Here is a 16,510-nt window from a genome sequence, read left to right as displayed (position 1 = left end):
AATGTCCAAACTTGTGGTTCCCCTTGTACTGAGCAGGATTACTATTGCAACAACACTTATCATCAGTAGGATAAAACTAACCTGACTCGCGATGGTCTAAACCCAGTGGGTGAACAATCCAACACTTGGTGAAAATTCTGCTCCAAGGCATGTTTAATACATCAGATTTCATTCCTGTTTAAATGCAGGTTCTTCATTTCCAACGTACAATTGCCCAAATTTACAATCCATCACATCAAGATGGAACAATCAGTGAGAATTGAAAAAAACTCTTGTTCTAACAGTTGCAACAGCACTTTGTTGATAGTTCCCCAATGGCTTTCATTATGAATGTTTGGTTGCTTTCCACTAACCATAAGTATCTTTGATGTGGGGGTCATGAATAAGAGTTTGTTAGTTTTCATAAGGGAACAATTAATTAAGGAGTTTTAAAAGTTTTGAATGGGCTTTCTTAAATTGAATATTTTTAACATAGTGGAGGCTATTTCATTTTATTTCATCTCAACATGGCTCCTGAGGTCTGCCCATCATAGATACTGGGTGGATTGGCATTGAATTGGTATGGTGGCATGGTGTTGGCATAGGACTGGGTGAGGGGTGATGGGGTTAAGGGGTCTGGGATAGAGGGCCTGGAATTTAACAAAACAACAGGGTCAAAGTCCCAGAGACCCAAGGTGGGCTTTTAAAACCAACCTGTCTTGGGACTTGGCCACCACTGATCTGTTTCCAGGGCAGTGAGGCCAACTACAGCCTGTCCCCTGACCTCTGGAGTAGAAATTGGGTCCATGACGGCAGTCCCTACCGAGGCAGATATACTGAATATCTCAAGTTGCGCAACCTACCGCAATCTGGCCCGTTAACTCTGCTGCTCATGTCCGTGCCAAATCTGCTCAATATTTCTAGCATTTTCCAAATTTAATTTTAATGATAAATGACTCATACTAAAAACTTCTCAGTGGAAGAATTTTGCAGATGGGTAGATGCTGTTTGGATTTGGTGGGATGCGGAGTTTTTGGCCAGTCTTTGTGAGCCCAGCCTGATTGTGTCTCTCCCACTCGGAACACTATCCACTGGAGATGAGAGAGTTTCTCACTCCCATTTAAACTGGAAATGATGACAAGCTAATCCACTTTCTCACAAAAACAACAAAATAAATTACTCATAAATGAACCTAAATCTCAACAATCTCCAGATTTCCATTTCTCAGAAAGGGAACTAACACTTTGTTTAATTATTTGACTTTTTAAACTTTCTTACTGCACAATAACAAAGATGGGAAAGTTCCAGAAATAAAATCAATGACAATCTTAAGTGAAACTTTCCACGATTTTAAACTTTGTGAAGAATTCCTACATTGTTTTTTTCCAACATTTACATTGCTCCGTGTAAGCCAAGGTACAGCTCAGATACTCAATGTATCTGCTACAGTCCAACACAGCAGACTGTATCAAACAGTCGTGGCAAATCCAATTCTGTCAACATAAGCTCACTTTAGACCAACTATCAGTTTGATTGATGCGGCAGGTTTGGCTGCCACGCACGGTTAGTCTGACAATGTGGAATGTTTAAAACAGGGAACAGGAATTGACTTAAACCAATAAGCACTTAAAATATAACAATCTGAAGTTTAAAATTTGGTGACGGCTGATCCCATCTGGATGGGTATTCTGTGATACCTAAAGGTGCTGGATGTAACCAGAGAAAGAGGATACTTCAGTGTTGCTTTAGTGCTCAGAATTAATTGAGAAGTTGTGGAAAGACTAACCTGTCCTTTCCCCTGGGCCACAGAGGGTGGCAGCGATGGAAATGGCCCTTTGTGCAGCTGCTAACATATTCATTACAATCTCTGTGGAATACAAAAACTCAGAGGAATGGAGACCATTTACAAAATAAAAGAATAATCAGTTGATATTTAAAGCTTCCAAATGCTTACTGCTGGTTACAGCTTCAGTCTGCAGCCAGACTCTGATCCAGTCACTGTCACATACACCAGACTGTGGTAACAATATATTTGTACAATCAATTTTCATGTAAGCAATTATCTTTAACACTTTCATAAGACGATGCATAATTTCATCCCAAAAACTTACAAAAATCAATGGACATTTTGATCCACAATTTTTCTGTTTTGTTGAGGCAATGTTTAAAAACTCAATTCAGTGAATCAATACAGATTTTAAAAGCATTGTACAATAATCACCAGGTGATATTAGGTGACAGGTTAATAATCTGCCTCTGACAAAATGGCTGGCATCTCTCACTCAATCTGCAGTTTCGAACAAAAAAGATAATTGGTTGCAGATGTCTGAGTCTGTGGGGGACCAGGAAATTGAATGAGCCAGATAACACTCTCAACTATGAGAAAATGGCTGCTAGTTAACAATGGGTTAATGGCCAGCCATTTTATCCATTAAGCTTGTAGGTGGGTGGATCAGACACACCTCCTTCCTGTGTTGTCAAATCCACATTAATGAATCCCTCTTAACCCCAAAGAAACATGGTTTAAATTGGATGACCTAGTTCCAATGAGCAAATTGGAACTTTGGCCGTGAAAAAAACTTTAAAATGTGTTATGTAAAATGCCATTCCCTTTGCTTTCCCAAATATTTTAAATCTAGATTTTAAAAAACGTTCTATGTAATGGTGAACCTGTTTTGTAAAAGGTTGTACATCAGAACTTTTTTACGCTTTTGATGAATGTCCTATTGCAAACCTCAAAAAGCATTTCTCTCCACCAGGATCAGTGCATTGGATCATATCTGACTGCCAATAGGAACAGCAGCTTAACTATATAAACTTTAACTACTGGTTAAAGAGCTTCATCTGAAATCCTGTTGAGTTGCTCTATCTATACTATGTCATTAACTGACTGTCAGTCACTCCAGTCAGTTTTAACACAGACTAAATGGTATCTGTATAATACTGAGATTTAGCTCAGCCATCAGATCCTGTTCATTTCCAAGTCATTGTTCTCTTTCAGGTCCTCTAACTTCCCTCTGACAGACCATCAAATGACACTTCCATTTGTTCAATGACTTGAGGACGCTGGATGTGTGGCACCACTGGGTCTGGATCTACCAGGTACACTAGGCAGGTATTGCTAACACTGACTGCTTAGCATGCTAGGCCTGATTAGGCCTGAATGTAATGAGGCCTCTGTTGCCATAGTCACAGTTTCATTGATGACATACTGATGAAGGTTCACAAGGACTTGTTAATGTTGACATTCAAAGACTTGACCAAACAACTAACAAAAGAAAATGTTTTAAGGCTGTTTAACTATTGTAGATATTTTGGCCCCCACTTATTTCAAAATACATTGAAATGTTTTAAATCCCTTGTGGATTTGTGAATCCACATTTTCTCTTTTTCCTATTGTTCCAGTTATGTGTAATAAAATTACGCTTCCGTTTTAAGAGTCAAAATCTCTGTTCAAGTAGCATTAGATTTTTTTCTATTTCTGACCAGCAAACTCTTTTCTCATTCCACATCTCTTCCTTTGATGTTATTAGTTTTCCAGGAATATTTTGTGGTGTAAGTCTATCCCAAACAAGAAAACTTCCAACTCCACTGAAGATGTTGATCTGTCGACTGAAGAATTAAAGAGGTGGAGTTTCTCCTTATTTCTCCCGTGGTGTCTCCCCTCTTCACCGGAGAAGGTCCATTCAACCATGTGTCAAAGCACACATGCAGACTGGGCTGACATAAAATGGCACACCAAAAACATGAATGAGGCATTGTAGTAAAGATGTGATATGTGTGTTTCAGGAGGATTCCAGTTCCCTGTCCCTTTGTTCAGCAGCTAGAAACACCACAAATACCCCAAGGTTCAGAGATTCTAGGCTCTCAAGTCATCTCTTCCACAGTTGGAATACGCTGCCTCATTCACAAATAGCCCTCATGTGAACCAATGACATTTTTAAAAGGCCTGTCCTTTCTTTTTGCTCAGATCTTCATACCCACTCTTGCACTGAGCGTTTACAGGACACCAGGTTCTGCTGTGAGCCTTTCTGTTTGAACTGGAAGATTGTGTAGACCAATACCAGGATGCAGAGCGACAGGATACAAGGGATGACCACAGCGATGGCATTTACTGTGCTAGGCACATCATTGATCTGGACCATGATGTCCACATCATCATTGGGTCGATGGCGGTCTTTGCTTGTGTTGACATCTTTGTGATTGCATCCCATCCAGTCCTTGACAATTGAGCGAGGGTATCCCGGCTCCACAAGTAACTTCTGGTTGTCAAACTTCCAGTACTGCTTCCCTTTGTAAAAATATGTGTAAGCTGATTGGAAAAAAAGGAAGAGAATTAGAACAGAGAAAGATCCTTTGCACTGCAGCTTCCAATTTTTAATGCTGAAATTGGAATCTGATACGTTTTGACACAGGGAATGGTTGAGACAGAGAGAGGATTGGTGAGGAAGGAACAGGCTACAGGGAAACCAATGCCTCTATTTTCTCAGAAGACTAAGGAAATTTGGCGTATCAGCTACAACTCTCACCAACTTTTACAGATGCCCCATAGAAAGCATTCTTTCTGGTTGTATCACAGCTCGGTCTGGGCTCCTGCTCTGCCCAAGACCGCAAGGAACTACAAAAGGTTGTGAATGTAGCCCAATCCATCACACAAACCAGCCTCCCATCCACTGACTCTGTCTACACTTCCCGCTGTCTTGGCAAAGCGGCCAGCACAATTAAGGACCCCCCTCCCACACACCCCAGACATTCTCTTTTCCACCTTCTTCCATCGGGAAAAAGATACAAAAGTCTGAGGTCACGTACCGACCGACTCAAGAACAGCTTCTTCCCTGCTGCCGTCAGACTTTTGAATGGACCCACCTCGTATTAAGTTAATCTTTCTCTACACTCTAGCTATGACTGTAACACTACATTCTGCACCCTCTCCTTTCCTTCCCTATGAACAGTATGCTTTGTCTGTGTACTGCGCAAGAAACAATACATTTCACTGTACACTAATTAGATAGGACATAGAACATGTGACAATAAATCAAATCAAAAAAGTCTACCATTGATCACCATCGATACATTGGCTGTGCTAAACTCTCCCTCAGTGTAACCCAAACATGTGCCAGTGTGTGGCGACCAGGGGATTTTCACAGTAACTTCACTGCAGTGTTAATGTAAGCCTACTTGTGACAAGAGAAAAAGGGATAGTACATACATAATAGGCTAACTGGCCTCTGGTGCTGCACATGTCCCTCTGGATTATTGCCATTAACTTTGTTTCTTTTTGCCATAGAATCAGAGACTAGTCAGAGCGTACAAGAGGCCATTTTGCCGGTGTTGTTCTAGCCCACTTTGCGAGACAAGCTCGCTCGCTGTCTCATCTTTCTTCTTCCTGGAGCCTGGGAAATTTCCCCTCAGGCAATGATCCAATTCCCTTTGGAAAGCCAGGACTGAACTTGTCTCCACCACATCCTGTGGCAGCATTTTCCAGACAACACCCACTCACCATCGCTTCTTTTACCAAAGAACAAAGAACAATACAGCACAGGAACAGGCCCTTCGGCCCGCTAAGCCTGCACCACTCATGCGCCCAACTAGACCATTCTTCTGTATCCCTCCATTCCCAGTCTGTTCATGTGGCTATCCAGGTAAGTCATAAACAATCCCAGGGTGTCCACCTCCACCACCCTACTTGGCAGCGCATTCCAGGCCCCCACCACCCTCTGTGTAAAATACGTCCCCCTGACATCTGTGTTGAACCTTGCCCCCTTCACCTTGAACCTGTGACCCCTTGCGTTCCTCACCTCCAACCTGGGAAAAAGCTTCCCACTGTTCACCCTATCTATGCCCTTCATAATTTTATATACCTTTATTACATCACCCCTCATCCTCCGTCTTTCCAGGGAGAACAACCCCAGTTTACCCAATCTCTCCTCATAGTTAAGACCCTCCATACCAGGCAACATCCTGGTAAACCTTCTCTGCACTCTCTCCAAAACCTCCACATCCTTCTGATAGTGTGGTGACCAGAACTGGATGCAGTACTCCAAATGTGGCCTAACTAACGTTCTATACAGCTGCAACATCACATGCCAACTTTTATACTCTATGCCCCGTCCAATAAAGGCAAGCATGCCATATGCCTTCTTCACCACCCTCTCCACCTGTGCTGCCACCTTTAAGGATCTGTGGACTTGCACCCCCAGGTCCCTCTGTGTGTCTATACTCCTGATGGTTCTGCCATTTATTGTATAACTCCCCCCTACATTAGATCTACCGAAATGCATCACTTTGCATTTATCAGGATTAAATTCCATCTGCCATTTCTCTGCCCAATTTTCCAGCCTATCTATATCCTGCTGTATTCTCTGACAATGTTCATCACTATCCGTAAGTCCAGCAATCTTCGTGTCATCCGCAAACTTACTGATCACACCAGCTACATCTTCTTCCAAACCATTTACATATATCACAAACAGCAGAGGTCCCAGTACAGAGCCCTGCGGAACACCACTGGTCACAGACCTCCAGCCGGAAAAAGACCCCTCCACTGCTACCCTCTGTCTTCTATGGCCAAGTCAGTTCTCCACCCATCTAGCTAGCTCACCTTCTATCCCGTGAGATTTAACCTTTTTGCACCAGCCTGCCATGAGGGACTTTGTCAAACGCTTTACTAAAATCCATATAGACGACATCCACGGCCCTTCCCTCGTCAATCGTTTTTGTCACCTCCTCAAAAAACTCCACCAAATTTGTGAGGCATGACCTCCCTCGTACAAAACCATGCTGTCTATCGCTAATGAGACTACTCCGTTCTAAATGTGCATATATCCTATTTCTAAGAATTCTCTCCAACAATTTCCCTACCACTGACGTCAAGCTCATCGGCCTATAGTTACCAATCGCCATAATCCGTGTCCCTCCGCTTCCCGATCCCTCCAGTAATGGGAACAGTTTCTCCCGATCAACTCTGTTAAACGCCTTGATCAAATTCCCTCTCAACCATCTCCTCCAAGGGAAACAGTCCTGACTTCTTGTTACTAGAGAGGCAGTGCTTGTTACTAGAGAGGCGGTGCTCGACAGACTGGAGGGGCTGATTGTGGACAAGTCCCCAGGACCGGATGGAATGCATCCGAGGGTTCTGAAAGAAATGGCAGAGGTGATAGTGGATGCCTTGGTGGTTATTTTCCAGACGTCGCTGGATTCCGGGGAAGTGCCGGAAGATTGGAAAACGGCTAATGTTACGCTGTTGTTTAAGAAGGGTGGCAGGCAAAAGGCAGGGAATTATAGGCCGGTTAGTTTAACGTCTGTTGTAGGTAAAATGTTAGAATCCGTCATCAAGGAGGAAATAGCGAGGCATCTTGAGAGGAATTGCTTGATAGAGCAGACGCAGCACGGTTTCGTTAAAGGGAAGTCGTGTCTGACAAATTTACTGGAGTTCTACGAGGATGTGTCTAGGGCGGTGGATAGAGGAGAGCCAGTGGATGTGGTCTTTCTTGATTTTCAGAAGGCGTTTGACAAGGTACCTCACAAGAGGTTATTGCAGAAGGTCAGGGGACTTGGAGTTGGGGGTAGGGTGTTAGCGTGGATAGAGGATTGGTTGTCAAATAGGAGGCAGAGAGTGGGGGTCAGTGGGTGCTATTCGGATTGGCGGATGGTGACTAGTGGAGTGCCCCAGGGGTCGGTGCTGGGGCCTCAGCTATTTACCATTTATATAGATGATCTGGAGGAGGGAACCGAGTGTAGGGTGTCGAAATTTGCTGATGACACCAAGATTGGAGGAAAGGCAAATTGTGTGGAGGGTGTGGAGAGTCTACAGAAGGATCTAGATAGGCTGGGTGAATGGGCCAGGAACTGGCAAATGGAATTTAATGTTGGCAAGTGCGAGGTGGTCCACTTTGGTAGGAATAATGGTAGGAAGGACTATTACTTATGGGGCGAAAAACTGCAGCAGGCGACGGTGCAGAGGGACCTCGGGGTCCTTGTGCATGAGTCGCAAAAACCCAGCCTGCAGGTGCAGCAGGTGGTCAGGAAGGTGAATGGGATGCTGGCCTTCATAGCGAGGGGGATTGAATATAAAAGTAGGGAGGTCTTGCTGCAGCTGTATAGGGCATTGGTGAGGCCGCAGCTGGAGTACTGTGTGCAGTTTCGGTTGCCGCACTTTCGCAAGGATATTTTGGCCTTGGAGGGAGTGCAGAGGAGGTTTACTAGGCTGATACCGGAGTTGAGGGGGTTGAGCTATGAGGAGAGGCTGAATAAACTAGGCTTGTACTCGTTAGAGTTTAGAAAAATGAGGGGAGATCTCATTGAGATGTATAAGATGATGAATGGGATGGATAGGATAGAGGTGGAGAGACTCTTCCCGCTCAGAAAGGACAGTAGGACTAGGGGGCACAGCCTCAAGATAAAGGGGGGGCGGTTTAGAACGGAGTTGAGGAGGAACTTTTTCACTCAAAGGGTGGTGAATCTCTGGAATTCTCTGCCCGTTGAAGTGGTGGAGGCTGCCTCGTTAAATATTTTTAAGACGCGGGTTGATGGGTTTTTGATAAGAGAGGGGATTAAGGGTTATGGGGAGAGGGCGGGAATGTGGAACTGAGCCACGACAGATCAGCCATGATCTTATTGAATGGCGGGGCAGGCTCGAAGGGCTAGATGGCCTACTCCTGCTCCTATTTCTTATGTTCTTATGTTCTTCTCCGATCTACATAACTCAAATAGGAAGGATGCCCTGCCTATGAGAGCTATTGGTCAATCGTACCTGGCCTGGCACAGCACTGCAGTGGCCAGAAGAGATACTGCAGCTCTGCTGAGAACTGACGCTTAGGACTTTGGAAAGGTAAATCCTGAGGCTGAATAGAATTGGAGACAATCTGGGGGGTTGGAAAGGGGTGATTGCAGCATTGGGGATTAGACTGAGGGAGGGGGGGGGAGGGGTGGTGGCGGGGGGGTGGGGAGGGGAGGTGGGGAGAACATAAGAACATAAGAAATAGGAGCAGGAGTAGGCCATCCAGCCCCTCGAGCCTGCCCCGCCATTCAATAAGATCATGGCTGATCTGTCGTGGCTCAGTTCCACTTTCCCGCCCTCTCCCCATAACCCTTAATCCCCTCTCATCAAAAACCCATCAACCCGCGTCTTAAAAATATTTAGCGAGGTAGCATCCACCACTTCAACGGGCAGAGAATTCCAGAGATTCACCAGCCTTTGAGTGAAGAAGTTCCTCCTCAACTCCGTTCTAAACCGCCCCCCCCTTTATCTTGAGGCTGTGCCCCCTAGTCCTACTGTCTTTTTTGAGCGGGAAGAGTCTCTCCACCTCTATCCTATCCATCCCATTCATCATCTTATACGTCTCAATGAGATCTCCCCTCATTCTTCTAAATTCTAACGAGTACAAGCCTAGTTTATTCAGCCTCTCCTCATAGCTCAACCCCCTCAACTCCGGTATCAGCCTAGTAAACCTCCTCTGAACTCCCTCCAAGGCCAAAATATCCTTGCGTAAGTACGGCGCCCAAAACTGCACACAGTACTCCAGCTGCGGCCTCACCAATGCCCTATACAGCTGCAGCAAGACCTCCCTACTTTTATATTCAATCCCCCTCGCTATGAAGGCCAGCATCCCATTCGCCTTCCTGACCACCTGCTGCACCTGCAGGCTGGGTTTTTGCGACTCATGCACAAGGACCCCGAGGTCCCTCTGCACCGTCGCCTGCTGCAGTTTTTCGCCCCGTAAGTAATAATCCTTCCTACCATTATTCCTACCAAAGTGGACCACCTCGCACTTGCCAACATTAAATTCCATTTGCTATTTCCTGGCCCATTCGCCCAGCCTATCTAGATCCTTCTGTAGACTCTCCACACCCTCCGCACAATTTGCCTTTCCTCCAATCTTGGTGTCATCAGCAAATTTCGACACCCTACACTCGGTTCCCTCCTCCAGATCATCTATATAAATGGTAAATAGCTGAGGCCCCAGCACCGACCCCTGGGGCACTCCACTAGTCACCAACCGCCAATCCGAATAGCACCCACTGACCCCCACTCTCTGCCTCCTATTTGACAACCAATCCTCTATCCACGCTAACACCCTACCCCCAACTCCATGTCCCCTGACCTTCTGCAATAACCTCTTGTGAGGTACCTTGTCAAACGCCTTCTGAAAATCTAGAAAGACCACATCCACCGGCTCTCCTCTATCCACCGCCCTAGACACATCCTCATAGAACTCCAGTAAATTTGTCAGACACGACTTCCCTTTAACGAAACTGTGCTGCGTCTGCTCTATCAAGCAATTCCCTTCAAGATGCCTCGCAATTTCCTCCTTGATGACGGATTCTAACATCTGAGCTACAGACACTGAGGCTCATCAGGGGGAGAGAGTTGCCATTGTCAATGGGGTGCAAGTGACATCCACCCCCCCCTAGACTGGCTAACTCTAAGGGTCAGCAACAAGAGGGGGGTGGGGAGAGGAGGAAGGGGGGTGGGGAGCAGAGGAAGGAGGGTGGGGAGCGGAGGAAGGAGGGTGGGGAGCGGAGGAAGGGGGGTGGGGAGCGGAGGCCTCAGCCTCTCAATCTGCATAACAGGTTTGAGGTTCTTGCTTCCAGGCTGGACGAGGACGAGGCAGGTGAGGTTGGTGAGCAAACTGCACACGGTACAGTGCTGCAGCAGGACATAGGCAAAGAGAAGGGGAAAAGGAACGTAGTAGTGATTGGGGATAGTGGGGTGAAGGGTATTGACACTGTCCTTTGTCACAATGACAAAGTGCACAGAAGGGTGTGTTGTCTGCCTGGTGCTCGGGTCCGGGATGTCGCAGCTGGGCTGCAGAGGAACCTGGAGTGGGAGGGTGAGAATCCGGTCGTTGTGGTACATGTGGGTGCCGGCGACGTAAGCAAAATGCAGACTGAGGATCTGGGGAGGGAGTATGAAAAGCTGGGAATGGAATTAAAAAGTAAAACCGACAAGGTGGTTACCTCTGGGCTACTGCCTGAACCGAGTGCAGACGGGTGTAGGGTTGACAGGATTAAGGAAGTGAATGGGTGGCTCAGGGATTGGTGTGGGAGGAATGGGTTTGAATTTATGGGGCATTGGCATCAGTATTGGGGTAGGTGGGACCTGTTCGGGCGGGATGGGGTTGGTCTGAACCGTGCTGGGACCAGAGTGCTGGCGAATAGAGTAAAGAGGACTGTAGACAGGGCTTTAAACTAATTGGGGGGGGGGGTGCGGGGAGGGTGCGAGGGTAGGTGACATTATGGGGTCTAAAGTTAAGGAGAGGGTACAGGTAAGGGAAGAGGCCGAGGATGTCCCAATAATAGAGGGAGTAGGGGGCGTGAGTATGGTTGGTGGCGTTACGGCAAATAGGGTCCAGGTGAAGGCTGGGATGAAAGCGCTTTATCTGAATGCACGAAGCATTCGGAATAAAGTGGATGAGCTGGTGGCGCAGATCGACACAAATGGATATGCAGTGTTGGCGGGGGGGGGGGGGGGGGCGGGGTGGCGGGGGGGAGGGGGGGGGGGAGGGGCGGTGGCCGGGGGTGGGGGGGGGGGCGGGGGAGGTGGAAGGAGGGGTCTAGAACTTCAAGGTCCTGAAGAGGGAGGTGTCCCAACTCTAAGGGAGGCTTCAGTGTGAGACTCTCTTCACCCACACTTCCCAGCCAAGATGGAGAAAGGGGTAAATTTCTGCCCTTGGATTACTGGGAATTGAAGGTAAAAGTGTAACCCTTCCCCAGTTAATTATTCTTGTTCTAGATTGGTTGTTGTCTTTTTCCAAAGCCAGCTAATCACACTATAAAGATCACTGTCCCCTCAGTGTACCCCACGGCCACTTGATCTCCTTCCCTCCCCCCATTCCCATTCTCGGGCTGAGCTGTGCTTACTTTCTCATTGGACTAGAAACATATTGATCTAGAAAATTCTCCAGAACACATTTCAGAAACTCTTTTCTCCCTCTCCTTTACACCATTCCAATTCCAGTTTATACTGGGATAATTAAATTGTGATTGTTTTTGTAGCTCTGTAATTTCTTTGTAAATTTATTCCTTTCAATCTTTCTCATTGATTGGATGTTGATAGACTCCACCCAAACGATAGAATCCTCGCAGAGATCAAAAGGGAAAATGCTGGAAAATCTCAGCAGGTCTGGCAGCATCTGTCAGGAGAGAAAAGAGCTGATGTTTCGAGTCCTGGTGACCCTTTGTCAAAGCTGGATACAACAAGTCTCAGCAGAGAGCAGCTCTCTAAACCTCTCCTCTCCTCACACAGCATCAAGCACTCCATTCACAGACAGATGTAACTGAATAAAACAGATTGCTACCCGAGAGATTGGCAGTGGATTAACACTGACACTTAGTGACACATCTTCCCTCTGTTTTCATCACAATCTGCTAAAAGATTTGCTTCTAGTGACAGTGAAAAGCTTTACAGAATTTAGTTCCATAAGTGCCTGGATATCAGGATTTCTGGGTTCCTGTGTGAAGGCCAGTTCAGGTTCAAAGAACAAAGAAAATTACAGCACAGGAACAGGCCCTTCGGCCCTCCAAGCCTGCACTGACCATGCTGCCCGACTGAACTAAAACCCCCTACCCTTCCAGGGACCATATCCCTCTATTCCCATCCTGTTCATGTATTTGTCAAGACACCCCTGAAAAGTCACTATCATATCCACTTCCACTACCTTCCCTGGCAATGAGTTCCAGGCCGCCCCCTCTATTGTCTGTGTAAAAAACCTGCCTTGTACATCTCCTTTAAACCTTGCCCCTCGCACCTTAAACCTATGCCCCCTACTAATGGACTCTTCCACTCTGGGATAAAGCTTCTGACTATCCACTCTTCTAGACTTCTATCAGGTCTCCCCTCAACCTCTGTCGTTCCAGTGAGAACAAACCACGTTCCTCCAATCTCTCCTCATAGCTAATACCCTCCATACCAGGCAACATGCTGGTAAATCTTTTCTGTACCCTCTCCAGAGCCTCCACATCCTTCTGGTAGTGTGCTGACCAGAATTGAACACTATATTCCAAGTGTGACCTAACTTCTATAAATCTGCAACATGACTTGCCAATTTTTAAACTCAATACCCCGGCCGATGAAGGCAAGCATGCCATATGCCTTCTTGACTACCTTCCATTAAGGGCATTTAAATGGGCATTGGATAAACATATGGATGATATTGGAATAGTGTAGGTTAGATGGGCTTTAGATTGTTGCACCGACCTGTGAAACCATCGAGGGCCGAAGGGCCTGTACTGTGCTGTAATGTTCTACGTTCTATGTTCTCCACCCACATTGCCACTTTCAGTGACCTGTGTACCTGTACACCCAGATCCCTCTGCCTATCAATTCTGCCATTTACTGTATATTTCCTATCTGTATTAGACCTTCCAAAATACATTACTTCACATTCCTGTAGACAACACACCTAGGCCGGTAGAACACTCCAGTTCTCTGTTATATACTCACTTCCTTCCTTGCTCACAAAGGCACCCTGAGGTGCCTCTGGGATTCCTTTCCATATAGTGATAGGTTTCGGGTATCCAGGATCGGACGTTTGCTTCTCCTCGTTATATCTCCAGTACCTGTCAAACAAACACAGCATCACACCACCGACCCCGGCGCCACACCACCGACCCCGGCGCCACACCACCGACCCCGGCGCCACACCACCGACCCCGGCGCCACACCACCGACCCCGGCGCCACACCACCGACCCCGGCGCCACACCACCGACCCCGGCGCCACACCACCGACCCCGGCGCCACACCACCGACCCCGGCGCCACACCACCGACCCCGGCGCAGGATCTGCTTCAAATATTATTGACTACATTCCTCCGCAAATCACTGAAAACAAGGTGAATCAATGTCCCCCTCTCAGCAGGAGTGAGGGTACTGTTCTCGGCCTAACCGGAGAGTCATAAATTCATAGACATTTACAGAACAGAAAGAGGATATTTGGCCCATCACATTCGCACTGGTCAACAATGACCTGATTACATTAACCCCATTATAAAGTGCTTGGCCCATTGATTTGATTTGGTTTATTGTTGTCACATGTATTAACATAGAGTGAAAAGTATTGTTTCTTGTGTGCTACACAGACAAAGCATACTGTTCATAGAGAAGGAAACAAGAGAGTGCAGAATGCATTGCCCTGGAGATTACGGCAGAGCCAGTGAATATCTAAATACTTCTTCAATGTCACAAGAGTTTGTGATTCAGCTGCCCTTTCAGGTAGCGTTCCAGACTCCCACCATCCTCCGGGAGAAGAGGTTTCTCCCCAGATTCCCTCTTAGCCTTCTATCTCTGACCTTAGATCTCTGGCCCCCGGTTACTGACCACTCTACTAATAGAAGTAGTGCTTTCTATCTGCCCTATCTGTGCCCCTCATAATCTTATCCACCTCTATCAGAGCCCTGCTGTCGCAGTCTAGGTGTGATTGAAAATATATAGAAATATATATTTACTAATCAACTGGGATATTTTATAAAATTTTTGTTTTCTGTACTGTTAAAAATAGAGAAATACTGAACTAATAAATGATTCAGCCAATCAGCTGATGTCTTGCGACAGTTTCAAGGCAACACTAGTGACAGAGGGTTGTCTCAATCGGCCAACTCCAAACCAAGGAAAACCTTCACAAAACATCATCTCATCAAAAGAGAAAGTACTGGAAAATCTCAGCAGGTCTGGAAGGAGAGAAAAGAGCTGACGTTTCGAGTCCAGATGACCCTTTGTCAAAGCTTTTTACATAATCACCCAGAACAGTGCCAATGGCCAAAGCATTAACAGATCAAACACCCGGCTTTAACAGAGAGAGAGAGAAGCAGTTATTCTGACAGTAATATCTCCAAAAACAAAAGAAGTCCCGACTTCAGTTAAACACCCAGATTCCAGCCGTGGAAATATACATTCTGTGTCCAACATCAAGGAGGTGCCACATGAATCCCTTTCCCCAGCTGCACTGGGATAATATCTGTGGAGTTGAGGATTCTCACACCAGAGATCAGTCAAGATTTTATTGATGTGGAGATGCCGGTGTTGGAGTGCGGTAGACAAAATGAGAGCTTTATTTGAAATCTCAAGCTTTTGGAGTGCTGCTCCTTCGTCAGGGGAAGTGGGGAGAGGTGCACTAACAGGCAATCAAGAATGTCAACAGAAATACAGACGGCACAGCACAAAGTAGGGCGGCTAAACAATAAGTCTTTACAGGTAATCACGAGTGCTAATAGATGAATGCAAGAGGTTATGTATAATCAGCGTATGTAAAGTGTCGTAGCCTGTAGAACAAGTGAAGGGATGGCCTAAGAACTGATAACTTAAGGCAGAGAGATAATTACAAACAAACAAAGAGTGAGATGGTGCTAAACATTCTGCAAACTACTTCAGGCAGACAGAGATCATCACCCATAATCAAGGTGTGTATGGTGTCAAAACAGGACAGTCGGGAAGATTACCCCCACAGTCTGGTGGGGTCATGAACCTGAGATCAGGCTGTCATCATGAGTGTGGAAATGATCCGTGTGGTGATCTCACTGCCTGAATGAGTTTGCTAGGGAGCTTGTATATGCTGTTCATGAGGCCTCACCTGGGATACTGTGTACAGTATTGGTCCCCTTGCTTAAAACAGGATACAGTAACATTGGAGGCAGTCCAAAGGGGATTCACCAGGCTAATTCCTGGAATGTGAGGGATGTTCTATCAAGTTTGTGATGGAACATTCTCCACTCAACAACACTCAAGAAGCTTGACACCATCCAGGAGAAAGCAGCCTGTTTGATTGGTACCCCATCCACCACTTTAAACATTCGCTCTGTCCACCACCGGCACACATCAGGAGCAATGTGTACCATCAACAAGGTTCGCTGCAGCAACTCGCCAAGGCTCCTTCAACTGCAACTTCCAAATCCTTGAACATTATCACCTACAAAGACCAGGGCAGCAGATGCATAGCACCTGCAAATTCCCCTCCAGGTCACTCACCATCCTGATTTGGAAATATATCATCATTCCTTCACTGTCACTGGGCCAAAATTCTGAAATTCCCTCCAATTTGATTTTCAAGTTTGCTGACGACACCACCGTAGTGGGTCGGATCTCAAACAATGAGATAGAGTACAGGAATGTGATAGAGAATCTGGTGAACTGGTGCAATGACAATAATCTCTCCCTCAACGTCAACAAAATGAAGGAGATTGTCATCAACTTCCGGAAGCATCATGGACACATGCCCCTGTCTACATCAATGGGAACGAAGTAGAAAGAGTTGAGAGCTTCAGGTTTTTAGGTGCCCAGATCATCAACAACCTGTCCTGGTCCCCCCCATGTCAACACTATAGTTAACGTAAGCACAGTGGCACAGTGGCAAGCACTGCTGCCTCACAGCTGCAGAAACATGGGTTCAATTCCTGGCTTGGGTCACTTTCTGTGTGGAGTCTGCACATTCTCCCCGTGTCTGCATGGGTTTCCTCCAGGTGCTCCAGTTTCCTCCCACTGTCCAAAAGACATGCTGGTTAGGTGCATTTGTCAGTGCTAAATTCTCCCTCATTGT

At 46.3% G+C, this 16,510-nt stretch overlaps 1 protein-coding gene across 1 annotated transcript in view; it reads right to left on the bottom strand.

The window, feature by feature from the left end:
- Positions 1-2,983: 2,983 nt before the first annotated feature.
- LOC145353768 (matrix metalloproteinase-24-like) overlaps positions 2,984-16,510 on the bottom strand; it is a 114,287-nt gene continuing 100,760 nt past the window's right edge. The window contains exons 9-10 of the mRNA XM_080204543.1: positions 13,424-13,539; positions 2,984-4,291 (exon numbers count right to left, since the gene is read on the bottom strand). Of these exons, the coding sequence (XP_080060669.1) occupies positions 3,954-4,291; positions 13,424-13,539 (454 nt within the window). The 3' untranslated portion in view covers positions 2,984-3,953. The remainder of the gene's footprint in view (positions 4,292-13,423; positions 13,540-16,510) is intronic.

Source organism: Carcharhinus amblyrhynchos, chromosome 16, assembly GCF_965287045.1.
Source record: "Carcharhinus amblyrhynchos chromosome 16, sCarAmb.v2.hapA, whole genome shotgun sequence".
In the NCBI taxonomy this organism is placed as follows: domain Eukaryota; kingdom Metazoa; phylum Chordata; class Chondrichthyes; order Carcharhiniformes; family Carcharhinidae; genus Carcharhinus; species Carcharhinus amblyrhynchos.
The sequence above is the reverse complement of the archived record's forward strand: the minus strand, read 5'-3'. Positions and strand labels throughout refer to the sequence as shown.